Source organism: Coloeus monedula (assembly GCF_965178545.1).
Source record: "Coloeus monedula genome assembly, chromosome: 11".
In the NCBI taxonomy this organism is placed as follows: Eukaryota; Metazoa; Chordata; class Aves; order Passeriformes; family Corvidae; genus Coloeus; species Coloeus monedula.
In genome coordinates this window covers 1,243,576-1,270,227 of record NC_138791.1, presented here as the reverse complement: position 1 = coordinate 1,270,227, position 26,652 = coordinate 1,243,576, and the positions used below count along the sequence as shown (strand labels likewise).

The 26,652-nt window shown below is 44.6% G+C and overlaps 1 protein-coding gene across 1 annotated transcript in view; it reads right to left on the bottom strand.

Annotated features, from left to right (window-relative positions):
* Positions 1-23,785, bottom strand: part of NUP210 (nucleoporin 210) — a gene marked incomplete at both ends in the record, with an annotated part of 50,085 nt that extends 26,300 nt beyond the window's left edge. Inside the window, 14 exons of the mRNA XM_082288542.1 lie at positions 79-224; positions 637-835; positions 2,178-2,333; positions 5,061-5,198; positions 6,383-6,523; positions 7,525-7,631; positions 7,929-7,997; positions 8,475-8,633; positions 9,373-9,505; positions 11,174-11,324; positions 12,785-12,881; positions 13,700-13,831; positions 14,536-14,672; positions 23,625-23,785. Of these exons, the coding sequence (XP_082144668.1) occupies positions 79-224; positions 637-835; positions 2,178-2,333; positions 5,061-5,198; positions 6,383-6,523; positions 7,525-7,631; positions 7,929-7,997; positions 8,475-8,633; positions 9,373-9,505; positions 11,174-11,324; positions 12,785-12,881; positions 13,700-13,831; positions 14,536-14,672; positions 23,625-23,785 (1,926 nt within the window). The remainder of the gene's footprint in view (positions 1-78; positions 225-636; positions 836-2,177; positions 2,334-5,060; positions 5,199-6,382; positions 6,524-7,524; positions 7,632-7,928; positions 7,998-8,474; positions 8,634-9,372; positions 9,506-11,173; positions 11,325-12,784; positions 12,882-13,699; positions 13,832-14,535; positions 14,673-23,624) is intronic.
* Positions 23,786-26,652: the final 2,867 nt, after the last annotated feature.

Here is a 26,652-nt window from a genome sequence, read left to right as displayed (position 1 = left end):
ACCTGACATGACCTGCTCTCTGTCATGTAAAGGTGTCTGCGTGATGGATTGCTCCAGGAGCAGAGGAAACACACTCACTCTCAGTGGGAGGTAAGCGGCGATGGTGATGCTGGCACTGAGGCGCACGTGCCCGTGGGTGTACACAACCACCAGCCTGGTGTAGCCCTGAGCTTCAGCCTTCACTCTCACTCCACTGCAAAAATCAGCACTTGGCTTAAGTCTTCCTGTCAGATAAATTAAAAATATACAAGAGCTTATTTGGAAAGAAATGCTCAGGCATGTTCATCAAATTCAACATGGGTGTTTGAAGGGAGCCTGCCAGAAAGATGGAGAGAACTTTTTACACGGACATGTAAGGACAGTGCAAGGGGGAATGGCTTCAAACTGAAAGAGAAAAGGTTTAGATGGGATACTGGGGAGGAATTCTTGGCTGTGAGGGTGATGAGGCTCTGGCACAGATTGTCCCATCCCTGGAAGCAGATACGTCCTCAAAATAAAACCACCGGGATCCCCTCCCCCCCAAAGTTTGGCACTTCCGTGGGGATGCTGGACAGAGCCATGAAACAGTGATTTAAGGGAGAGCTGTGACTTGGTAACACCTCTTTAACTTCCAAAGCAGGGAGGGGGTCAGAGCACCTTCGAGTGGGCTGAACACGCCGGGGTTCTCCACCTCCACCACGAGCTCCAGGTGGGAGCAGTCGCTCAGTGGGACCAGCTCGCCCCTCTCCAGGCTGGCCCGGCTGCTGATCCTCAGGGGCAGCTCCAGGACCTGCCCAACGTGTGCCTCCACCTGGCACGGAGTGAACTCCATGGCGCTGGGCTCGCTCACGTACACCTGATGGAGGAAGGAACAGGGACAGGCGTGTCTCAGTGCTCTTCTCCCATGCCAGCCCAAGGCCACAGCAGCTTGGGGAGCCCTCCTCTTACTGCTACTCCCATTATTCTTCCTTCTGCTCTGCAGACTTCCAAGTGTGGACTAAGTTGTGTAGCATCTCCAAGAGGTACCTTCACCAGCTGGGACAGATTTAGCATCCATTAAGGAATCCACCTCAGATTGACCACAGACTTCGTAACAATCACTATGATCAAAGCTTTTATTTGCAGTATCTTAACTACTTAATCTTCTGCAACTGGCTTCAGGATACCAAACCATATGGTACAGAGTTAAAGCTGTAATCTGTGTGGATTAACTACTCCTGAAACTACTGCTACTAAAACTTGTTCACTGAGGTCAGTAAACAGAACTCTGAAGAGCTATTCCACAAAGAAAGCAGCTCCTAACACAAGAACAAAGGCATTCAAAAATAACCTATTCAGGTTGTGCAATACACTGCTCTGAAAGCTCACATGGACAGAAGGCTTCTTTCTGTCTTCAGGCTTTGACTTATGTTTGAGGATAAGAAGTTTTAGCTGAAAAAAATCCTCATTCCTGTGTCTCCTGCTGGTAACTGCTGCACTGCTAAAAAGCAGCATCCTGGGTTGTTCAGAGAATTACTGCAGAGTAAGTGTGTAAGCTAAATTCTGAACAGATTTTAATTCATGTCACACCCCTCCCTTTGGGGCCACTAGATGTATTGTTCCTGCATTTTCCTCACTCCACACCACACATTGACCACCATGACCTAAGAACAGGGGATGGTCTGCAGAGACACCACAAAATCCCTCTTGGGAGCTATGTTTTTCATTGCTATTTTCTCCTGATTTTCCTAAAACATTGCTTCTTCTTTGCCAGCTTAGGTATCTGGAATCAGTCTGCAGCACTGTGCTCACTTCAGTTACTTCTCCAGTCAGAAATTTCCTTGCACATCCTGATAACAACTGTCACCCTTTGATATCAAGGGAGAACACCCACCTATTGCCCTACAGAATGAATTTTTAGTTTGGCTTGTCTGCTTAGATGGCCAAGCCAGGAGTCAATTACCATCTTCTTCTTGCACTTAAAACTTCCAACAAGGAAAAAGAAATCAGGAAGGGGCAAAAATGGGAGTAAAGTTAATGCACTGGACAGAGTTTATTCCCTAAAGTACAAACTGAAACCAATCACTTAACCTGCCACAGGGCAGGCAGGGAAACCTCCTGGGAACGTTTTGAAAGGGGAATGCCCATGGCATTCTCAGCTCCTTCACTGTTTCCAAAAGCCATATTCAAGAGCAATCAGTGAAAAATAAATCTCTTACCTTCATTTCTCCATAATGCAACGGATTCCGAACGTCGAATGCCTGAATAACACTGACCCCAGCATCACTCCCAGTTGTCATTACCCCCTTGACTGTCACTGTAGCTACTGCCTGGTTGGAAGAGGACCAGCTGAAGTTGCCACTTCCACCCTGAGCCTGGAATACAGAGGGAAGATCTTTCAAACATTTAATCAAGTATACGGTTCTCACATTTCTTAGCTTTGGATATCTTGCCTTTGGATATCTTGCATGACAACCAGGAATGCACTGAGAATGGGAAATCCAAACAAAATAACACCTCAGAACTTTCAAATAAGCAAGGTGAGATAGGAGAGAGATGAGAAGATTGCTACCCTTCATTCATTTTAATTTCAGCTTCTTTCACACTTCAGAGTAAATGTCGAAAGTTCCATCAGAGTGAAACAAGGGTGAACACTGGAGCAATTTTTTAATGTATATTGTTTTAATTTCTTTAACTTCCTCAGCATTTCCTTTAACCTGTTGCATAATTAAAAACGAACAAGGTGATAAATCTTGTCTAGAAGGACAGTGTGGAAAACAAACAAACCTAAATTATGCAGGATCTTAGCCAGTAATTTTTACCATGAAAAGAGAATGAAAAGAAAATCAAGAGGAGGGTCATTTCCCTTCTTCCTTCCTCTGAGCACATGCACAACCTGATTACAGAAGGACACAAATAAATAAATAGGTAGAGGTGTGTGACAGGAGATGCATGGGATGTGGTGAGAAAGGCTAAAGAATGCAGGAGTTCAGCACATTTGTAAAGGTATTTTAGTTGAAACAGGGAGATGAGCAGAAAACATAAAAGAGAAATGCGCAATTCTTAATAACTGTATGAAGTCTCATCTCCTTGCCATAAACCCCAGACACCTCACTACATTTTCTCTCTCTAGCAGCCAGTCTGCACTGAGGAGAGGAAGGGTAAAGCAGCTTCCCCTGCAGCCTGTTCAGTCAGGGGAGCTCCACACTGCTGCCTGTGAGTGATGCCTCCCCAGAAACCAGGAGCCTCCACGTGCTCAACTTCACACAGCTGGCACTGCACCTCTCCTGCATGGACTGAAGGGAGGCAACAGAAACCATCTCATTAGCACAAATATGAACAAAGCAACCCCCAACAAACCAGACAGCTGACAAAGTAAATCCTGCCAGGCATCCTGATACCATCTGGAGGGAGTTACTTTAGCTATAAACAGAATTTGGCTAGATCCAAAAATCCCTTTCAACTTATTTTCAGAAAAAGTCTATTCACCCATTTGAAACAGGCTGAGTGAAGCTATGGAGTGGGAGGTAAACACTGATGGAGAGGCAGGAACAACAGTTGAGCTGTGTGTGTGTTGTCAACAACCACTGGTACTGTGGGATGGAGACACTGGAAGAAAGGTCTCAGTTTCAGCAAAATTTAAATCTTGGGAGAAAAAGTTTCTATGTTTTTATTGAAAAAATCACAGTAAAGTAAGAATACGAACACAATTATTGCAGTATCATGAAGGAATGTTCTCTGGTGAGATACTTCGTTATATATGCAAGATAAGGTGAGGTAAGAATAGAACCCAGAGAGGTAGGAAACAAAACCACATTTACTTTCCCTTACTGGGAAAACTCCAGCAGAATTATGATGAAGCACTGAAAATGCAGATTTGTACTAAGAATTTTTACCACACTGCTGGTGTGGTAAGGAATAGCATGAAGTAAACCAAACTAATCCCACAGAACAGACAAGTAGAGATGCAGTGGTTAACTCAATGGAGTTGCCTTTAGATTTACACTGGAGAATGCAGTTTAATTCCTATGAGACTGATTCTCTTCATGGAATCACTGCACCAGTAAGGTTGCAAAAGACTTCTGAGTTTATCAAGTCCACCACTGAACCACGTCCTCAGGTGCCACACCCCCCATGTTTTTTGAGCACTTCCAGGGATGGTGACTCCACCAGTGCCCTGGGCAGCCTGTGTCAGGGCTTGACAACCCTTTCTGTGAATAAATTTTGTCTAATATCCACTCGAAACGTGAGGCTGTTTCCTCTCATCCTGTCCCTTGTTACCTGGGAGAAGACCCTGCCACCAAGTGCCCTGCTGCCTCTTTGGATACGGTTTCCTTAGGACAGATCCAAAACTGAGCACTACTTTATGCTAAAAGGGAGAGGTAGGAACTGTGCATCCAACACCCGAGTGCAGGGTCTCAGTATCACTGGCCTAGGGTAGGAGCCTGGGCTGAGAAAGCACAACTTTCTTTTCCTTAGACTGGAGATACTGGATACTGAAGACAAACCATTTGCTTCATGAAGCATACGGAATAACTGACAGCTTGGGAGCAAAGACACACCTAAGAAACATGAAAAACATCCCTTCTGTAAATGAGCTGTGGCCTTTGCCTCCCTGGAACTTTATATTAGGAGCACGAGGTCTGTGGTGAGTGAAGAATACTGATGTCCAAGGCTGGCAGAGTGCTGCTAATTAATCTTGTCATGCCCTTTTTGCAGTCACTTCACACTCCCATTCATATTTCCAACCCTTGCCAGCAAAGGGCAGCCTCTAATGACTGCTGTGGAGCTTTGCATAAAGGATGCTTCCCAGAATTCCAAACCATGCATAGGTGCCTGGTGCACATGTGAGGGAGAGAGGAAGGGAAGACAAGAGATAAAAGTCAGTGGGGTTTTTATGTTTGTTGGTTTCTTGGTGCTTTTTTAAAACTATGTATTTATTGTTATATTCCTATAACTAACATCCCATGAAGTTCCTCCAAATTACATTTTGGATGCCACCATGCCTGAAGTATCCAAAGTCAACCCCACTCCAGTGGTGTCAGGCCTCACTGTGCCTGCCTGAGCAACACTCCCTGCAGCTGGGTACTTCTTTGGCATACCTGGATGGTGTACTGGTAGACTCCTGCTTTTGGCTGCCAAGGAAACATCAGAATGCTGGGTAAAAGAAATATTGGAACATAGACCTCCACGTCCTGCTGGTTTCGCACTGGAACTGGTAAGGTATGAACACCTCCATCCTGCAAAGGGCAAGAGCACAGTGTTATAAATGGCACCACAGTGCTTCCCAGAGTTCATGTTTAGTCCTTACGTATGACAAGTCCTTGAAAACATCTCAGAGAGGAAGGAAAACTATTTAGGATCACTTACAAACAGAATTACGTGTGAGCAAACAGCTCCAGGCAGCAAGGTGTGCTACGGCACTCAATGAGTGCTCCTGTTATGGAGATCCAGGTGCCCACACTCATTTAAAAGGCAAACACCATGAAGAAATACACCCTTTCACTACTCCTACTTGAGACCTCATCTGGAGAGCCAGTCTGGAGGCCTGACACCTGCATTTACTCTCTGCTCATCCCACTCTGTACAAAATTCAGCCTGGAAGACCCATTGCTCAACCCCTGCAAATGCTGGCCTTCACAGCTCTGCTGTCACTGCAGTGCCACAACCCTCTGGCACAACACACTGCTACTGCAGTTCTGAAGGAAAACCAGCTCTCAGTGGATGCCTTTCCATTGAAGAGAACATCTCTGACACAGAGAATGACCATGGCTTATCACATTCAAGGATCTACTTAATCCTGCTCAAGGAATCACTAAAATGATCTCACAGCAAATGGGTTGAAGTGTTGAAGTCTCAAGCAAAAGCAACTCACTTCCACACCACGTGCCCTAGTTAGCCACACATTCAGCAGCCTGCCCAACCAGCAGAAAGTTAATGAATATTAATCTGGAGAAATGTGCAGGCTGATACATTTGGCAGATTGTCATTCCAGAGTTTAAGGTCACTTACCAATTGATAGCAAACTTCCCCAATGTAACTGACTGCAGAACAAGGCCAGGGTATGAGAGTGATGATCCTACCACAATAAAGTGTAAAATTCCCTCAGCCTGTGAGAGGCCCCTTGCTCAGGACAAGGATCTGCCACGAGAAAAGAAATCAGTGCTGTGCACCACTGCCTTAACAGGAGTTTGCCACATGCTCGGGAGCAAAATCCCACAGTCTATTTAAGCAAATCCTCTGTTGACTCAACTGACAGTTTTCATGAAGAAAGGATTTTAGAATTTGGTTCTTAATCTGTTCAAAGCAAGACAGCTCAGACCCACGTAATTCTTAGGCTGCCTTTTGCTATGAAATCACTACTGCACAGCTCAATTATTTTTAGGCCTACCAGTGAAGCAGAAGAGTTTTCACAAAGACACACCTGATCAACTACTGATGTCAGGGCAGCATCAATCACGGTCACACCCGCCTTTAGTGCCATCACATAATGATAGGATCCATTCAGAGATGACTGCAGCACCTCAAAGTATTCTTTGGACAGCTCTGTAGTAATTCTGATGTTCTGAAACCAGAATATGAAATAGAAATTGCCACAGGTAACTGACATTAATAGAGGACAGAAAGCCACAAACATACAACAAGTCAATGAGCAAACTATTGTTTAATAGCATAGTTCAAAGACACGTTGTTGAAACTGATGAGAATTCTCCCTATGGAAGTTTCAGTCTTTCAGTAAGATTTTACCTTTAGACACAGCATTAACTCCACAAAGTTTTTTTTTAAATTATCAGCAACATGCAATTTAACATGAAAGTACCTATATTTATACCACTAAATAATTCGTATTTTACAGTAATTTTCTAACTTTTTCCTTCTAAAACACAAAAGAACATGTGAATATAACTGCCTTAAAAGCACCCTGCTGAGCTCTAGCTCAAACCCAGATCTGCATCCCAAAAAGCAATTATGGGCAAATAAAATAACATTCCCATACCTCCAATATTCTGAAAAGCAGTAACTTAATACATTTTTTTCTTGTTGTAAATGACCTTTTTAAAATTATTTTTCATTATAGTTTTTTAAGAACTGTGTACATTTGGTACCTAGTATATAGAACTTAAGAAGAAGCTCTTCCCTGGGAGGGTGGGCAGGGCCTGGCACAGGGTGCCCAGAGCAGCTGGGGCTGCCCCTGGATCCCTGGCAGTGCCCAAGGCCAGGCTGGACATTGGGGCTGGGAGCAGCCTGGCACAGTGGGAGGTGTCCCTGCCATGGCAGGGGTGGCACTGGATGATTTGAGGTTGCTCCAAGTCCCATCCAACCTGAAGGACACTGTCCAACTTCCATTTTTTTCTACAGCACTTAAGACTCCAATAATTTCACATGAGTCACCCAGAGTGCTTTATTTTTAAAAAGTAACAACAAAACAAATGGAAAAAATGAAAAGGCAAGAAACAACACGCTTTGCACTGTCCTGTCTCAGTGTAAGTAAGAAACCACACAAATAATTTCAAAGCAGGGATTTAGGAGACAGTCACTGCAAAGTATACCAACATTTCAACTTACATCAGATAAATACACCTTATTGCTTGATTTATCATACACGTCAATCGTAATTTCATAAAGTCTGCCCGTTTCCAGGACCCATCTGTCACCTGGATGAACTGTAAATCCTGCAAAACAGGAAATATTGAACAGCACAAACCAACAGCCTCTTTATCTAATGCAGAAAAGCATTTTGCTTCTGGTGCCCACACTCTGCAGATGAACATTCATTATTTTAAACTGCTGACTACAGAGACACAGGAAAATACATAAAACCTATTTCACATCGAGCTACTTTTATGAATAAAATCACTCTTTTGTGAAAACTAACACAAGAAACGGAAGCGTGGAGATACAGCATGAAAATCACAGAAACAAGGCAAGAAATTGCACTAAGCAATCAGGAAGACTGCATCAACACCAACCCAAATATGCAGGAGGTACCACATAGACAGTGCTGTTGGGCAGCCTGGACACGCCCTGCATGCGGATACCTGAGGGCTCAGTAAAGGAACACACAAGTTTAGCACAAGTCAAATCAAGGGCAGCATTTTCCTGGGACTCCTTGTGCCTCTTTGGCTATTTTAAAGCTAATTGTACACTGCAAATAAACATTACTCCCGCTTCAGTGCAAGACAGTGAGCACTTTGGAGAGATTTCACTGGAGAATATAATGACTGAAACATAAAAATTAAATAAAGCCCCATCACATTTCTACAGTGACTGAGGGGAATACACATGATTTAAGTGATCTTTTGCCAACCTAATTTGTTAAAACATTCCAAGGCATCAGACAGCTCTGCTGAGACTGAATTCACAGCAGTGCTGCTCTCCATGGCTCCACCAGTGCTCCTGATTTCCACACTCTTGGTACAAATGAGGATAACTTGATCTTTTTGTGTTGCAAAGGGTGGAAAGCTTGTCCCCTGCCACAGAGTAGTGGCTGGAAAAGCATTCCCAAGGAAGGATACTCTTGTGCACCAGGACGAGGTTGGTTTGCCCCTGCTGCAATGCAGTCACAGTGGATGTTGCCTGGTCCAGCTTGGCAACTGGCCAGGAGGGATCTCCCTTGGGATCGAGGATGTTGTTCTGGAGCTGCAGCTCGTACTGATCTGATGGCATCGCTATTTCTGCAGGCAAAACAACACAACACACAAACCAGTAAAAGCAGGTGTGGCAGTGTTTGGCTGCTGCTAATTATTGCTGATTATTTTTTACTGATGCCTAGTGCACATATTAAATCAGTACTCTTAATGGCTTGTAAAAATAGCACTTCTGTCGTCATATCAACACACACACACAAATGAGCTTCTTGGCAAACTACAATGTCTGTGAAACTGCAGTTCCCAGTTAATACCATCTCACTATTAAGACCTAACATCCAACTGATTTCCAGCTTCAAAAGAAAAAAAAAAAAAGACAAAAAGGAAAAAAGGGAAAAACGAGAGAAGAGGGAAAACTCAAGGCACCGCACTCTCAAGTGGGCATAAAGCCAGCTAACCTTTACAAAGGCTTCACTTGGTGGAGCAAATCCATTTGCCAATAAAAAATTTCTGTTAGAAAAGTTACTGATCTAAATTTGATTTAAGTAAGAAAGTCACTCCTTAGTGACTGTTAACATCTAAAATGACAGTGTTAGCTCCTGTTCTAAGTTACCCTTGTCTTTACATCCTTGACAAATCTACAAGAGTATATTCATAACAGTCACTTTTTTTTTGACTGAAAGAACTAAATAGCTGTATCATTGTGTGCCTTAGGAAAACAGTATTAAATATTAACAAAGTAGTTTAAACACAATTAAAAATTTCTCAGCAGTTAAAAATTCACACAAAGCATTAAAAAATAAAAATAAAAGAGAACAGAACAAACCTGTGATCTTCCCTTGCCTCAGTTTCTGAACTCTGTACTGAATTGATGTTCCTACCAGAAGATAGATGTCATATATTGGATTTAAAAGGATGTTTTCCAAAATAAGCAATCTGACTTCTGCAGGGTGTACATCCTGTTGATGTAGGGGGAAAAAAGAGAAAAAGTAACCACATTTAAAGCAGCTCATTTGTTTGAAACAGACCATGCAGCAGGAACTTAGAATCTAGAAGTGAAAAACATTACTAGCTGCAATTGGCTCTATCTTTTCATCTTGAATTTTGTCACAACAGGGCAATGCAAGGGACAGTAAATGGTACAGAGATTTGCTCTGTGCACACAGTGCAAGAATTAAGAAAAAAATCATGTCTGTATGAAGATCAGTTTGGAGAATACAGAAAAACTTGAAGCAGATGCTCAGTGATCACTCAGACATTCAGAAATCCATCTTCCCCCTGTAAAACATGGCACCTCCAGACAGCATCTCCATTATAACTTCACTGAGAAAGCTGCATCCAACTCACTGGTCTATTAAATCAGGAATACAACAGGTAATTGTATAAACTCTCTTACAGCTGTTTGAGGGATGTTCACTGAAAATGTGCAGTCTGGCAGCAGTGAAAGATTGAAAGGAACTATTAATCAGAAAGATAAAAAATTGCAAGCAGAACAATATTGTTTCCATTTCTCTCACAGTATCAGCTCAAAACTAATTGAGAAATATAAATATTAAACCAGAAAGCTAACCAAGCTACAAGCATTCAAAAGAAGTCAGACTGATAAAATGTAGAGTATGTCCATGTACTCAGTACAATTAGGCAGAACTAAACTAAATTTTGTAACAAAAATACAATTCTCAGCATGCACTACTACTTGTGCCACCTTACCAGTGGTACCAGTACACACATGTAGATAATATTTCAGTGGAACACTTTTTACAGCCAAGGTTCAGATAGCCCACGGCCATTCTGCTTTGAGCAGAAACATGAAGCAGAAAATATAGTAACACAAATCTGCAAAACCAGACTGCAGAGATGAGATGAACTTCAGAAAACCCCAATTTTATGGAGGCAGTTTTTTAAGGTGCAGTATTAAGCTGATACCAGCACAATGATAAATTAAATTAAACATACTACTCTCACGGCTGCTTGTAAATTCTATTAAGAGAAGAAACAGCTGTTTGCAGAGTGAAATGAAAATCTCAGTGAGCCCAAGCTTCAAAGACAGAATCATCCCAGACCTCCACAGCAGCTGGGAAGACCACCCAGCACTGGAGCTGAACACTGGTAGCTCTGACACTCAGATCACAAAGCCCTTCCCTGGACACCAAAACCTCATGAGGCAGAACTGGATATAAGAAATTATTCCTATGACACTCATTTCAAGCACAACAGGAAATAAAGTTCTTTCCAACAGAGCAGACCTTTTTCTAGATGTCTATTGACTGAAAAGAAGAACTGCTCTAGTTGGTTCTTTTTTGAAGGGACTAAAGGGCCAATGCAATGGTTCTAGTTGTATGTACAGTATGAATATCAGGAGAACTTCAACTGTATGGAAGCACTGGGAGTGCATTCCTCTGCCACAGGGCCTTCTGTCAGAGGTTTAGAAATTATCTCTGGCACATGCCCTGTCCTGGGCTGGGTCACTGCACCGAGCTCCAGCCCTCCCAGGGTGTCATCTCTTGTGATGTGGGCTACAGAGTCAACCCAGCACTGACATCCACAATGCAAACACACAGCACCCCTGGAACACTGGGCTACGAGATGAAATATTCAAAAGATAAGGATAAACTCAAGTTTCTTACCTTATAGATGCTTTCCTGCAGTTTTGCTTTTAATTTAGAACTCCCTGTTTTCATTCCAGACACCAGAATGGTATCTCCTTGCTTGGCAACTTTTTCCATCTCCAATATATAGGAAGGAGGAATGTAAGTGGATTCTAAGAACTTCAGTATACTGAAAGGTGAATCAAAAAGTGAATAGAAAATTGTTAACCAACCTTTGTAAGCCCACAGAGAAACCACCAGCATCTATTCCCAGCCATTTCCATTTTTAAGCCAATTTAAGATGTTTGCCTGGAACCAGATATCCAAATTTTACTCATTCTTCGAGGTATCTGCAGCTAATTTCTGTGACAGATAAGTTTGTTTGAAGCTTGCTTGTGAGCTATCAGAAGACTGCACATGTTGTCTACAGTGACCCCTCCAGTTTGTACAGTAGGTGAGACTGCAAAAACTCTCTATATTGTAGAGCAACTGATGTGCAAGACCCAAAGCTTAAGTTTAGAAAAGCAACAGCTCAACAAACGCAGAATGTAACTTCGACCTCTCTCAAAAAGCCAGGATGTATTTAACAAGTAACAATGAAAATCATCTACAAGCTGAACACTTGCAGTAACTGTTAAAAATTTCAAGGAAAAGTGGCAAAAGAGAGGGAAGGAATTGGCCATGGACGGGAAAATGACAGGAAATGGAAAGAGGGGAGTGTTTTACAGGGTGTCACCTTCTGTATGCACATCATCTGCTTGGCTTCACGTGCACTTGCACAGCAAAACCAGTAGGGCCGTATGGAGAACAGTTATGGATATTAAAGTATTTATGACAATTTATAATTTATTTTGCAAAGCTGTACCAGCTGTAGAATATCTTTATGCTATCATAGTTATGCTAACAGTAGAGCATATATCAATATTAGTTTGGTTAAAATCCCATCAGCAAATACTTTACTGAAAGAAGAAGTTCCACATGGACTAGGACTTGGGATACCCAGTCCCACTAAGCCATTCATTCTGGCTCTCACTCATACCTGCAGCTTCAGGTGTATTATGGGCTTAACAGGCTTTCCCCAGCTACTGCTGCTTCTCTAGGGCTGCAAAATCAGAGTCTGTGTTCATCCAGCAGCAAAGCCTTGCTTGCTCCCCCCACTCCCCTTGCAGTGTATTTGGAATATTGGTTTGAGGATGGAAGTTGGCTGTTAACCGTTCTGCTCTGTAGGAGAACTGGTTTCACCACAAGCAATCATCCTATTTCAACCCCAGAACCAAGTGTCCACTGACACCTGAAATTCTTCAGGTTTGGAGAGCTCCTTTCTGAAAAGGACAGGGACTTTTTCCTCGAAAAGAAAGCTAAAAATAGAACTCTGCTGAAATCCTGAGATAACAATCTTACTGATAAATCTTCCTTTTGCAAGAGATGTTTCAGCAAGATCAACCCCAGAGCTGCTCACTAACACTATCAGTTAAACTGAACAGAGGTGGAAGTGCCAGGCTGTCACGTAGGTAGACACTTAACCCAACCTGAAACGACTGACCCTCAAGCATTGTTATTTTAGGCATCAGTTCAGTGAACTGCCTAGATGTTGGGAAGTGTTTTTACACAAACAGAACAGGCTTTTGAGACCAAAGGAAATGACTTTACCGTAGTGCATTGTGGGAGTCTGAGAAGCCATCGGCCTCTGGGTCCTTCACTACTGTCCAGTCAAACACCAACCCTGCCAAGGTGCTAAAAGTGTTTCCTACAAATCAAACAACCAGATTAGAGCAAAAATAGAGAACAAGCATAGAGTCTTCCTGGAACATAAACCATGACTTATTTCCCAAGGAAATTTCTGGTTTATCCCTACAAGAACAACCATGGAGCCCCCTTGAGTTTGCACAAACACCAAGCCACAAACCCAGCACTACACATAGGATAAAAACAAATTTATTTTTCGTTATTAACACATCACCATACTTCACCGGGCATTCATGGTTTACAAACATGATGGCTCGGTTCCCAAAGTACCCAAAACAATTAATTCAACCTTTATAGCTGCTTGATACATTATTTCCTTTCAGAAGTTGTCCTAAAAATCCCTTGCTTGGTGTGTTATGTGTGCACAAAACTTGATTGTCAAAAGCATGAAATTCTTATCAGATCATGGTTCTTCTTCTGATGCTACAGACTACAAAAAGCAGAAGTTTTCTGCTCCTACTAAATAATGATGCATTCAGCCCAAATGCACTGACTCATATGAGCCTAAATGGTGCCTCCCAGAAGTGAGTGTTTGTGTAGTAATTAACAGATTAAGCAATAGGTGGTTGGTCTCAAACATCACCTCTGAACTTGCTGTTGGATACCTGACTGGTCACAAAAACATCTTTTTGCAAAATTCTTTAGACTACCTCAGCTCAAAAGAAAAAAGACAATTTCACAATGTATTGTCCAGAGAACTCCCTTAAAATTCTCCACTTGGCTTCAAACAATCAACTGAGTCCCAAATAAAGCTAGTGCATGCATCAGACAATTAGAACTTTCAATACATATTTGATCTCCTACAAGCAAATCTCTTACCTTCTGAATCCAAAGCATGAATTTTGAGCTCCAATGGTGAATCCTCAAGGTAGAGCTCTCTTGTTGTGGACACAACTTGAATGCCATGAATTAAATCAACGATGGCATCACAGCGAAGCACTTGTCCAGTCACTTGAAGGGACATCAGAAAGAGCACAACAAATCACAACACTGCATGTGCTCATCAAGAACAACGATAAGTCAAGATGCAACCCAAATTTAGCCAGTGACACAAGACACTGACACTGACAGAACCCAAACTTGGTCATGACCTCGATGAAGAAACGCGTGGTCAAAGGGTGGCTCAGAAAGCAAGAACAGCTCCCTTCCTCACTGAACTGCAGAACAGATCTGTACAAACTCTGATTTCCATCTGCACTGACACTTACAGGGGCTGTCTCTGACTGCTTCTGCAGAGTTGCTACAGTGCTCTCATGTCCCAGAGAAATTAATGACTTTTACCCACAGAAAATAAACCCCCATAAACTCCTTCAGTTAGTGACTGCAAGGCCTTTAACTGGCCATCTGGTTTTGCCTCTCTGTCACTATAAAAACTAACCAAGTACACTGTATGACAGACACAAAGGCAACTTCCAGCTTTTTCAAATGCAAAGTATATGAATTTGCATTAATAACTTTTATTAAATGTTTTTTTATATTTCAGTCACACCCTCTGTTTCCAAATAGAAGTTAAAACCCACACCCACGGAAAGCCTAAAATGACTGTGCATAGGAACAGAAATTTGTCTGTGCATTTCTCAATCTCTGCTCTATTTCCGGAGCACAGCAGGAGGCCCATGAGAAGCAGTGGTTTGCTCAGCCAAGCTCAGACTTACGTGTGTCCTCAGCAGAGATGATGGTGGTGAGGCGCGTGGGCTGCGAGGAGCGCGCCTGGACCAGCGCCCTCTGCGAGCAGCGGCAGCCGTCCTGCCCCAGCGGCTCGATGCTCGCCACCTCCGGCCGCGTGGACGACCTGCGCGGGGTTGGGCTGTGTCAGCACACAAATCAAAGCTCTGCCTTAAAGCCACCCCAGCAATTCACCTGGGACGTGCTGCATGGTCAGCAGCTCCCCAGGACTCCGGCGTGGGCTGAGGAAGGGGAAAGACAAGCACGGCTTTCTCTCCACCATGGCAAGGTCACTGCTGAAGGCAATCCAGCCCTGTACCCAGCTACTCCTCAAAGCTGCAAGCCTTTGGCCTCACTACTGATTACCTCTAAGGTGTGGAACAAGTGAAAACACATACAGAACACTGAAATGAAGGTGAAACATGTTTAACTAAAGTTCCATCCACCACTTGTTAACCGTGTTTTCAAAACAAGTTTGAAACACAGTTCTGAAAAAACTGGAACCTTCCCCAATGGCAGAACATCACAATTATATACACTTGCTATGACAGGGGCTCTGAACAGCAAGAAACAACATTCCTTAATCAAGAAATTTAAGGGGAAAAAAATATTTAGTCTGGTTAGCTGAAATACGCAACACTGTGTGAAACATGCAAAGTTGTATAATCATCTTTGGTGCAATGTAAGCCTACATGGAATTTTGACCTAAAATTGGTGAGTCTGTTACTCCCTGCTCCGACTTGCATGGCTTCTCTGCAGACAACTGCTCCAGGAATGGGCTTGTGGGCAGCTCACCATGGATGTGGGTGGACACTGCAGGAATGAGTGACTGGCTCGGAACAGCCGGGTGGAAGGAGGAGGACAGGGCGAGCACTGCATAGGTGGGGCGGTCACTGCTCTGCCCCCCAGCCCCTCGAGCCTTGCTCAGTCTCTGCTCCACACTGACACAGTGGGGCTGTAATAAATGAATTGGTTTCAGGGTGCTGGTTATTACTGTTTAAATGAGATATAAAAGAGGGGAGTTGAGGGTGGAATAGATGGACATGTTAATTGAAGGGAAATTGCAAGACTGTACGGGTGTAATGCTGGAACGTAACCCTGGATGGGGATATAACAAGGACCCAATGGGTTTAACAGAAGGAACTTTCTAGTCCATTGCTTCGTAGGGTACAAGGGATGAGGACGATGCCCTGGACTGGGATTGGAGAACGAGCCAACCAATGAAGCGGACTTATTTGGAAATGATTGGTAAGGAATGCACGGAGGTACAGACCGACCAGCGGACAGGGAAGGGACCGATCAGCGCGAGGATTGAGAAATGCACCAGTTTGTGGCACCAGAGACTCTAAAAGCCACCTGCACCCAGGGGAGGGGTCCTCCTGCGGACCTTGGGCTCCAAGGGAGCACCCAGTGGGTCTCAGTGTCTTATTGGAGTATTGTTTTATTCTGGCTTGTCGCACGGAGCCTGGGCTTACCCTGGGTTCCTGCTCTCAGCAGTTAATAAATAAACGAGTTGACTTCTCCTTTCAAAAGTCTCAGCCTCGCTCACAACAGTGGGGCTGACCGCAAATGTCGGAGTGACCCGTGGCGGGCTGGGAGCCCCGAATCGGTGCCTGTGACCGCGTGGGGCCGGGAACAGCAAAGCACAGCCGTGCCCGGGGAGGCCCGGCGGAGCCGAGCCGGGGAAGGACAGGGACACGTGTGCGCAGGGGCTGCCCCGCTGCCCGGGCTGGCACGGAGCTGAGACCACGCTGCATCGCTGGAGGGAGGCTACACACCTTTCTCTTTCTTCTCCTACGTTTTTCTTCTCAAAATAAATTGTAACCCACACTAAAAAATTCCAGTCGATGCCGTGTGGTGTCTGGATAAATTAAAGTTTGGAAGTGCCTTGCTTTGTCTGGATGTTGTTTTAAAATTTGCCAAATACCTTAATCTACCTTAATGTTCTGAAGTCTGCAAGAAGTTTGCAGCCTCCTGAGAATTTTGTTGTTTCTCCCACTCAGCGCCCAGAGTGAATTGAACAACCTTGCCCTAAACCCACGGAACAGGCCAGGGCATAACAAGAGTGGAGTCCAGCTCTCCCTTCCAGCGTGCCAAAAATGTCAAGTCAAACAACAACAAAAGTTGAAGAGTTATTAAGAACCAAGCCTCTTGAAAGTAAATTTGAGGTGGCAGCAATATACATGGGAAGGCTACCTGCAGAGGCAGCGAAATAACCCAGCAGGCAGAGGCCGGGCCGTGGCGGAGGCGCGGGCCGCAGCTGCTGCTCCCAGCCGTGCGCACAGCCCGGAGCCGGGCAGGGGAGCGGCAGCCGCTCGGGAATGCAGCGCCCGGAACAGCCCCGCGGGCTGCTCGGGACCCGGGCTCACAGCCCGCGCACAAGGGCCCTTTGAAGGATTAGAACAATGAAAGCAAGCACTGATGGGTGACAAAGCTGTGCGGGAATTGTTTCTCCGGATGGTGAGAGCAGCTCTGATGAAAACACTGCGCTATCTGGTAAATGCAATCTAAGCTGGGCACTGGATCCCCTTCCTGCTAAAGATGGGGAAACTGGATGGGTTTAGCCTTTTTTACTGGAGGATGTACAAAAATGCCTACCTGTGATGTATAGGGAAAATTCTCTAACCCAACAAGGAGCGGGACGGGACTTCCAAACAAACAATGTCTTGAATCAACAATATGCCTGAATCCCCCCCTACACGTTTTACCTCCTCTTACTGGCACAACCAACAAATCCAACAAACACGAGCGAAAAATTAAATTTCTCCTTAACTAAAATTGTATTTATTCAAAAAATAACACATCACACCACAGTCAATTATCTGAGAGTTACCAGCTGCAGCCCAGGTGAGCAGAGACCTCTGCTTGCAGCCACTGCAATAAAATTGCAAATCCTGTTCCTAACCTTAAGCTCCCAACACGATTTTGCTTACATAAGGAGTAGTTTTAGAGGATTTTGAAACAACACTACCAATTGCTGGCCCAGAATTTCAAAGTATTTTATCTGATCAAGGAATAAACAGCCCACAGCAGTATGCAATGGGGAATTTAAACAGCAATTAGAAGCTTAAACCTGAAAATTGTTTGTTTTATCTATTGTATAAACCTAAGCAATGTACACAAATATGTGCACATTTTTCATAGTAGGGTTTACACTGTTTATAAAATAATATGATTTTCTGTATTAATAGCACACTTAGCACTCTAAAAGCTTGAAATATTTTTTAGACATTAAGAGTAATTAGTTATTTTTCTGTTGTTCTCAGGCAACCACGAAACAGTTTTCCAACATTTAGCGTTTCTTTAAACAACATTAGCATTCACAACCAGTAAGGTTTTTCCTGTACTTGGCTGGTTGGCTTTTGAAGCTGAGCATGTGGATTTGAGTTAGTCTGCATGCAGGTATTTTAAAGTAAGTATTATATGTATGAAACTGACTTTTATTTAGCTCTTTACACTGCTTAATATTCTCTGCCATTAGATTTTTTGTTATTAATTTGAGGGTTTTGCATTCTTGCAGTCTGGAATTGATTGTGTTTACAACACAACAGGGGTTTCACTGGGGTTTGTATTTGTTCTTTTAATATCTGGCCATGAATTGTAATACAAAACCACTGCAGTTTGCACTAATAGTGTTGTAAAACTGAGTCTAATTACAGGATACTTTTCAGACTAGAAAAAGGGAGGAACAAAGATCAACAAAAATTAAATTTTAACTGTAAACTTACAAACACTCCACAATTTTAAAGGAACTTTCAAGCTTTTACAGTTGAAAGCCAGTTAACTCTTAGTTGTCACTGCAGTAGAGAACCTGAGATTATACACTATTCGGCTTCTAGCAGTAGTTTAAGAGGTAGAGTATCAGCTGAACGTCTTTTTTTAATACAAATTTTACTCAAGTGGGCCTTTCTGAAGCTTGGTTACCTATGGATTTATATTTAAAAACTAGCTGCATGACTGGTGTTTTTTCCAGCAGAACATACGAAGTATTTGATGACCCCTCTATCATTCAGCAATATCAAAAGCACATTCTGTTTAGAGCTACCTGGATGCAGGGCCAAGCACAGAGAGGCGAAGGCATTAATCAACCAGGCTGCAAATTACAGAGGTACTACTCTGGGATCACTACTGGGTCCTAGATGGGCAAGAAGAAACTTTGGTTTAGAATGATGAAACTGCAATTTATATCCTCTGCCAACTACAGCAGCTCTTCAGCAGCGTGTGACATTGAGAGCTGGGCTTGTCAGAGGGCAAAATTAGATCCTGAGAAGGCAGCAATGGGAAGCATTTCTGGCACTAGCTCTGGATCCCATGCCAGCACCTGTAAGGAACAGCAGGGCAGGGAGGAAGCACTGGGAAGAGTAGTGAGGAGGTGAGGGGAAAACAGCTCACCAAAGTCCCCAGTACTTATTTCCCTCAGAATAAAGTCCTACTTGCTGAGGAATGAATGGCACTGGCAAAGAGGCTGCCAGTCCTCTTGCTGATTTCTGTTTCATTCATGATTTCCATCCCCCCTCCAGGGCCCCAGACACAGAGCCATGTGCCAAGATTGTATCTACACATCTACCCATACCCAGGCCTGCGTTCTTTAATCGACTGTTCTGAAACACTGCATGTCAATACCTCACTAGATTATACTTAATTTATCAGTTGGTTCAAAGATCAGGCACCTATTACTGTTTTCTCTCAATAGCAATTCTCTGTTGATTCTTATTGCTCCAGTGTTTTATACTGTTCTGCCAGCTCTTCAAACTAAACTGACTGAGTCAGCAAAAACCCACCTTTGTGGAGCTGCACCATGACTCTCAGCTGATCTGATCTTTTAGTATTTTATCAGGCTCTTGGGCAGATATGTAGTCAGAGGGAAACTGGGTAGTGAAAGTTTCCAAGAGTTTGGGAAGACTGGACTGACCAATACACCAGGGACCTTATAAAGTCACTCTTTGGCACTAAAAAATGAGCAAAAGTCTTAAAACGTTTATTTTACGGGTGTTCAGCAATGAAAAGTTGCCCCAAATCAATAAGACCCTAATCCTTCTGTCTGCCTTTCCAGGCAGGGCATGCTCAGACTGAGAAAAAGCTTTTTGAGGAGTAAACCTGCACTGATGTTGAGACATGAGCTAAGAGAGACAACATTGTTTCTTGTGCCTCCTGGGCTCTGGCAGGACACCTCTGCGGCAGGCTCGCACCCCCTGCTCTGGTTCTGAGCCAGCAGTCTCAGGTAACACACACACACACCTGAGCCACAGCAGCACAGCCCCTCTCACTTTACCAACAAGGACACCTCAGCCCAATTCTGAGCTCGTGCTGGCACTTAAAAGAGCTTGAAGCCCTGCTGGGAAGGTACAGCCAGGCAAGTCAGGGAGAGGGAGAACATCCTGTTACCAGCTGCAATGCCTTACAAGAGGGAAATGCAGAGCAGGTGAGAACCAGAGAAGGGGATAACAAACATTATTTAAGATGTCACTTTGTAATGTGGAAGTTAACAGTATCTCACACGAAACATTTTTCAGTGAGAGTCAGACAGGACTGTTTAGACCTGTGGTAAAACAGGTGATCCAGGAAACACCACAACTCCCAGATTACCAGAGATGAGACTGTTGGTCTTAGAGCACAGCAACAGATCTCAGTGAACAACACTACTGATAGACATTTTTAAAAACACATAAGCCACCACATATATCCCATGGAGCAGTAAAATCAATTTACAGCAAAAACATGACAAGATAAGGAGCTAGAAAATGAGCTTTGCCAGCCAACTGCTGTGACAGCAGCATTGTGCAGTGGGTTTGGGCTCTCTGGAAGTACCTGTGCATCCCACACCTCCAACACCACTTGGCCACAGGATCTCTCCCTTTACTGCTCTGTTACCAGCTCCTCTCCCATGGCAATTACCTTGATACAACTTCCTCAGTGAGGGCTTCAGTAGCACACACAAACCTTTCATTAAGGTGGCAATAAACTCCTCTTCATTTCCATCAGTTCTCACCATGTATCTTAATTCTACACTGTATGAAATAATGAAATACGTAAACATATTTGTACACTGCAGATAATTTCTGCTATAAATACCCAGCCAGGGTGTGTATCCTGGGGAGAATTTTTTGTGTGTGTGTGTGTGTGTTCCCCTCCTCCTCCTTAAAATGTTATTACGCTACAGCAGGTTTCAAGGAGAAAATTCTGCTTCGGAATGCTTTCATTCTTTCAAGCATAATTTCTAGATTAAGGTAATTAAAAGATAAATACAGATGTAATATAAATGCTAAATTTATTTGCACAGACTGTGTGTTATGCCTGAAGATAGTATCATGTATAGTATTTACAGATGGAAACACTGTATGCTTTGAAAACAAAGCTTTTCCCAAAAAATAATTTTAACATAAAGGCAACCCAAACTCCAGAAGGCATGAGCATCTTGAAAATCAGCAAATACTTTACAGCCATGCTTATAACCTTACCACCACTCCCAGTCTGCTGGGATGATGACAGAACTTGACCTGCTCCCTCGGAATCAGTGGAATTCTCAGACACCATCACTTTGAAAATCTCCTACTTTCAGAGGTAAACTTGAAGGCTCAAAGGGAAACTGGGAGAAAATAAGGTCACAGCATGCTATAGACTGATTTTCAGGAAATTGGACACTCGTGTATGAATTCTGAATGTCTGAGATGAGTAATGCAGGCCTTCAAAAGGTGTCATTTGGCATCAGATGCTGCTGTACAACCCGAACAGCTCTCACAGGTTACCTCTAACCTCGCAATCTCCTGTATTACACACCCTCAGTCCCCTCTCCAGACACAGAGGGCCTGAATCTGACCAGTTCCATTCAAACCCCTACTTTCACGCATGCAAACACACCCATCATTTTGCAAATGTGAGGAAGAGTCACTCCTTCTCAAGTCACTGCATTTGGTACTTCCTAACTTGTTGAGTTCAACAGCCCCTCTCCAGTAGCAGCTCCTTCTGACAGCTCCAATGGGAAGCACAGGAAACCTGCCAGCAAGTGGCTGTGGAGCTGCTCCTCCAGTACATTTCTTTCTAACCACCCACAGTTCCAGGCTTGTGGGGATGTAGAGGGACAGAGCCCCAGTGCCACTGCTGCTTGTGCTCAGTCACACACACCCAGAACTCCTGCTTCCTCCGGAGCGCTTGCTACGCGCACGTTGAGTTTTACAACCCACATCCTGCCAGGCCTTGCAAAGCAGAAGTGAATAAACACCCATTAACAATCCTGCCACAGAAAATGATGGCACAGAGAAGGTGAATTAGGTATAGTTTCCTTAATTCTCAACCAAAATTCATCTCTGAAGGGCAGAGGGAGAGGATGGAAAAGGATGTTGAAGCCCGTCAGCATGAGGGTATGAGTCATTGCTGGTAAACAGCACCAACAGAACATGCTCTGAAGTGCAGAAAAATCACCTCCATTAGAGATATGAATGTGGATCAAGTCTGGCATTTCTCTGGAGTACAATCCTACATCTTTTCATCTGTACACTTCAGTGAAATTAGCAAAGATCTCCATACTTCTGACAGCTGGATAGCACCTGGCATGTGCAGGAATGGCTGCAGCCAGCCCGGCATCACCTAACAGCTCACTGGCAAACAGGAAAGAGTCTACACTTCCACATTTTACTAGTTCTTTGATGAGTTTTGGGTTTCAGCTTTATGCAGTGTATTTTACCTCACAAACCAAATCCTTTTAAAGATTCAGTAGCCTTCGAAAATTAGAGTAAGAAAAGAGGAAAAACCCATACTTGTGAGATTTTCACTAAAGCAGTCCATTAAGAATTAAATTACATGACCACAAGCAGCTCATCTGGTAACTTTCATTCAGTCAACTTCTGGATAAAATTAATTACTGCTCTTCTGCATAAGCAGAATATGTAAATTGTCACAGACCAAAGGTTTGTACCCAGCCCAGAGATGAGAAATGTGTAAGAACCAAGCAAATAAACTGACAGAGAATGAAAATATGGCCCTTTAAGACGTATTTCAGTAACTGCCAGACACAAAACAATTGAAAACTGCTACACGCATCCATCTGGCATATATTGAAGTATCATCCTAAACATACCTCGACTGCCACTTCTTTTTCAGGTGGGTACCTTCTGCTCGTTACTGATTAAGTTACCATTCTGGAGCGCTACAGAAAGGACAAGGAGTTGGCAACATTTGTTTAACACGAAGACTACTGTGAGCTTTCTAAATTTGCACACGCTGTGGGATTTGCCTTCAGCCCCTGTGCTCAACACTACCCAGTCCTCCCCCTTGTGCGAGGCAGGAAGGGGGCTCCCAGCCAGAAATTCCTGGAGTACATCCCACGTGCACAACACTACGAAAACCGGGAAAGCTTTCACTTTTAAAACTCGACTTCACTATCCCCAGGTGAAGTATTAAGGGTGCTGTTACCTACACTTACAGCAGCAGTGAGAGGCTCCCGACTTAGCTACGACTCCTTTCTGTCCATACCCCGAGCTCAAAGCTGTCAGGACCTTCATTACTGACTACAGCAACAGAAGGGGCATTTCCCCACCAGCAGCACAAGCAGGAGTTCTGGGTGCCGTCCCCGCACACGTGGGACCGTGGCAATGCGTGTGTGGGGTGGCACTGTGGGTGTGCGGGACAGCAGGGTGGGCACATGGGGTGTGTGTGCAGGAGCAGGTGGAGTGTGCATGTGGGGTACAGGGAGAAGCAGGTGGACGTGTGGGGTGTGTGGGTGGGTGCACACGGGCTGTAAGGCACATGTTGGGCACGGAGCCATGGCGGGAAGCTTCCTTCACTAGCAGGGACCTTCCCCTCTGGGCCCGGCCTGCAGACACTGCCTCCCTCCAGCGGGTTTAACCCCCACTGCACAAAATAAACAACCTTTCCCCGTAGGGATTATCTCCACGTCTGCTCCCGCACTGCTGGGCTCCCGCACTGCTGGGCCGCCCAAACCCACCCGCAGGGAGGTGAAAGCGATGCGGAAAGGCCCAGCTGCTTCAAGAGCCCTAAGGCCCCGCCGCGGGCCGAGGAGCCGCCGCAGGTGCCGGCGAGGGGAGAGAAAGGGACAAAGGGCGGCGGCGGCACCTGCACTCACCATCGGTAGCAACCCTCGCTGGCTTCTAGCGTGAAGTTGACGCGGGTGCCGCGGGTGAAGGGGAGCAGCACCTTGGGGGTGTTGAGCTTGGAGGAGGCGGCGAAGTGCAGGAGAAAGAGGAGGAGAAGGAGAGGCAGCGCCCGGGGAGCGGGGGGAGCCATGCTGCGCGGGCGGGACCGTGCGGGGCGCGAAAGGGCGGCGGGAGCTGCGCGCCCAGGGCCGCGGGGCCGGGCAGGGCGGCCCGGGAGGCCGCGCCTCCCCCCGCCCTCCGCCCCCCGGGGCCGCACCGCCCTCCCTCGGGGGAACTCCAGTGGCGCCAACAGCCAGGCGGTGGTTTTTAGAAAGACGTTTTCTCCGGGCCATAACCCCGAGCACCTCATAGGACTCGTGCTCCAGACCCTTCCTCGGACAGGCTCCAGCATCTCAGTGGCTGTCTTGTCGTGACGGTACCAAAACTGAACACAGGATTCGAAGTGTGGCTTCACCCGAGCCCAGGGCAGGGGGACGGTCACTGCCCTCGTCCTGCTGCCACATCAGTGCTGGAACAAGCCGGGTGCCATTGGCCTTCCTGGCCACCTGGGCACACCTGGGCTCATGTTCCTGGGTACACTGGTGCTAACAGCTATGCTAAGCCAGAGTTCATTTGTTATCATAGCGTCTTAGAATGGTTTGGATTGGAAGGGACCTTAAATTACCAACTCCCACCCCCTGCCATGGGCAGGGACACCTCCCACTATCCCAGGGTGCTCCAAGCCCAGTCCAGCCTGGCCTTGAACATTGCCAGGGATCCAGGGGCAGCCACAGCTTCTCTGGGAACCTGTGCCAGGGCCTCCCCACCCTCACAGGGAACAATTTCTTCTTAACATCTAATCTCAAACACCTCTCTTTCACTTTCGAAGACATTCTCCCTTTTCCTGTAACCCCAGGACCTTGTAAATAGTCTCTCCTCATCTTTTTTTCTCAGCCCCTTAAGGTACTGGAAGGCCACAATTAGGTCACCCCAAAGCTTCTTCAGGCTGAACAATCCCAATTGTCCCAGCCTTGTATGAGAGATGGTCCATGTGTGGAGGATCTGCCTGTCCTTACCTATGACAGAGGGATGGTACATATATGCATCAGGAGAATGGCTTTCAGGAAGAGCACAAGCATCTTGGAGTAAAGGTAGTTAAATCCTGCCCAGAAGATCAGCTGCTGTCCAGGGACACCATGTAAGAGTTTACCCAGATCTAATTTAGGTGGTATTACAGAAGTTAACCAGTTTTCATTTATTCTAAGCAAGTAAACTTATACAGGATGTTTTCTTTACCCAGGAGCACTTCTTGCACTATTTATTCAGTTAGTGTTTTATTTATCAGTACCTCAGCAATGCTATTCCACTTTCTGTCCCAGAGGAATGTGTGCTGCTGGACAGTTCACTTCTCCCTGCAGCTTCTGTCTCTGTATTACTCATTTTCTGACTGCACATCCTGAAATTGTGTGGTCTGATTTAGAGAAGAGCTGAACTTTGCAGCTGTAATTTAAGTCAGTGGGAGTTGGGCCTAGGAAGATGCATGGTGTTAAATGTGCTGGCAGATCAAGCCCTCGAACCTTGAATTGCTACCCAAAATACTGAGGGTTGTTTATATTCTTTAGGTCTTCTCTCAATCAAGCTGAAACCTTTCTTTGTAGGGATGTTGGGAAGATACATTCCGTGATGACTGGGCTGTTAGGGAGGAATGTGATAAAATCGCCCATGACCAAAGAGGACTGAGGTAGACAGTCAGTACCTTGCATCTGTGTTGTGAATGAGGTGAGCAAATGTCTGTATCCCAATTCTTCCTAGCTTTAAAAGCAGGGTGTGCAATCTCAGAACTTATTTCCTTTCTCTCATCAGCAGTGGTGGTGATGAGTATTCAGTGTGAGAACAATAATTTTCCAGTAACAAATGCTTCTTAGACTTATTTTCTTAAGGGACCAGCAACGTGCACTTAGGACCTTAAAGCTTATTGATGAAACATGACAGTGAAGTAATGCAAGTAAACATCCAACACATCTTTCAAGCATACTGAGCAATTTTAAGAGCAGAGTAAGGCAGGAGACCCTGATGAGCAAATCTGCAGTTTCCATTATATGGTAAGATTACGAAGTGAATTTTCTGCTCACTTCAATTGGCAGTCATGCATTGCAGCGCCGTGTTAGCATTTATTTTGGCCAGAGGAGGGTAAGCTGGGAGGCAGACAGCACTGTGTGCTCTGTGAGGTGCCCCTAACATCGGGGTAGGAGTCACTAACAAACATTAGGGGCTGCCTTAGCATCGTTGGTGCACTGCTCTGCTTTGCTTTTCCACGCTGCTTTGAGATCCACGTGGAGTCAGCGCATCGCTCCCCACAGGACACGACAGTGCAAACACCTCCTCTCTGGGTTACCTGGTGTGCTGGAGAATTGGAACAGGATAGACAGGCCAGAAATATGAGGTAATTTGACAGACATATCAATGTACACCCGAGTAAGTCTGATAAAGAACACAAATGGAAATGTCTTGGTCACAAAGAAGGCGATTACAGAGCGATAGAGGGAGTACTTTAATGAGCTGTTTAAAGAGGGAGATAGGCAAACAATAAGTGGTTGTTCCCTAAGAAGCTGAGCCTTTTGTGCAAGAATTTCAAGAGATTTTAGAGGCGATCAAAATACATGCAGTAAAATAACAAAACACCAGGTGCTGATAATGTTTCTACTGAAATACGAAAATAAAAGGGAGAAAATTACTGGAAGATTTTACAAACTCATTTGGCTGGTCTGAAGATCTGAAAACACTACCAAGGAACCAAAGAGACATGTACTTGGATCAAATCTTTAAAATCTATCAATTTATGGGGGAAATACATTTTTCATAAAGCTAGAAAAACCGTGTATCAATATATTATGAGGTGATCTGTTGGCAGTGAAATACTTTGAAATCCTTGTTCAAGAAAGAAAACATTTGAATGGCACAGTGATGGACCATCTGAACAAGAAACACCTGGCTTAATTTTCAGGCATTTCATATTTT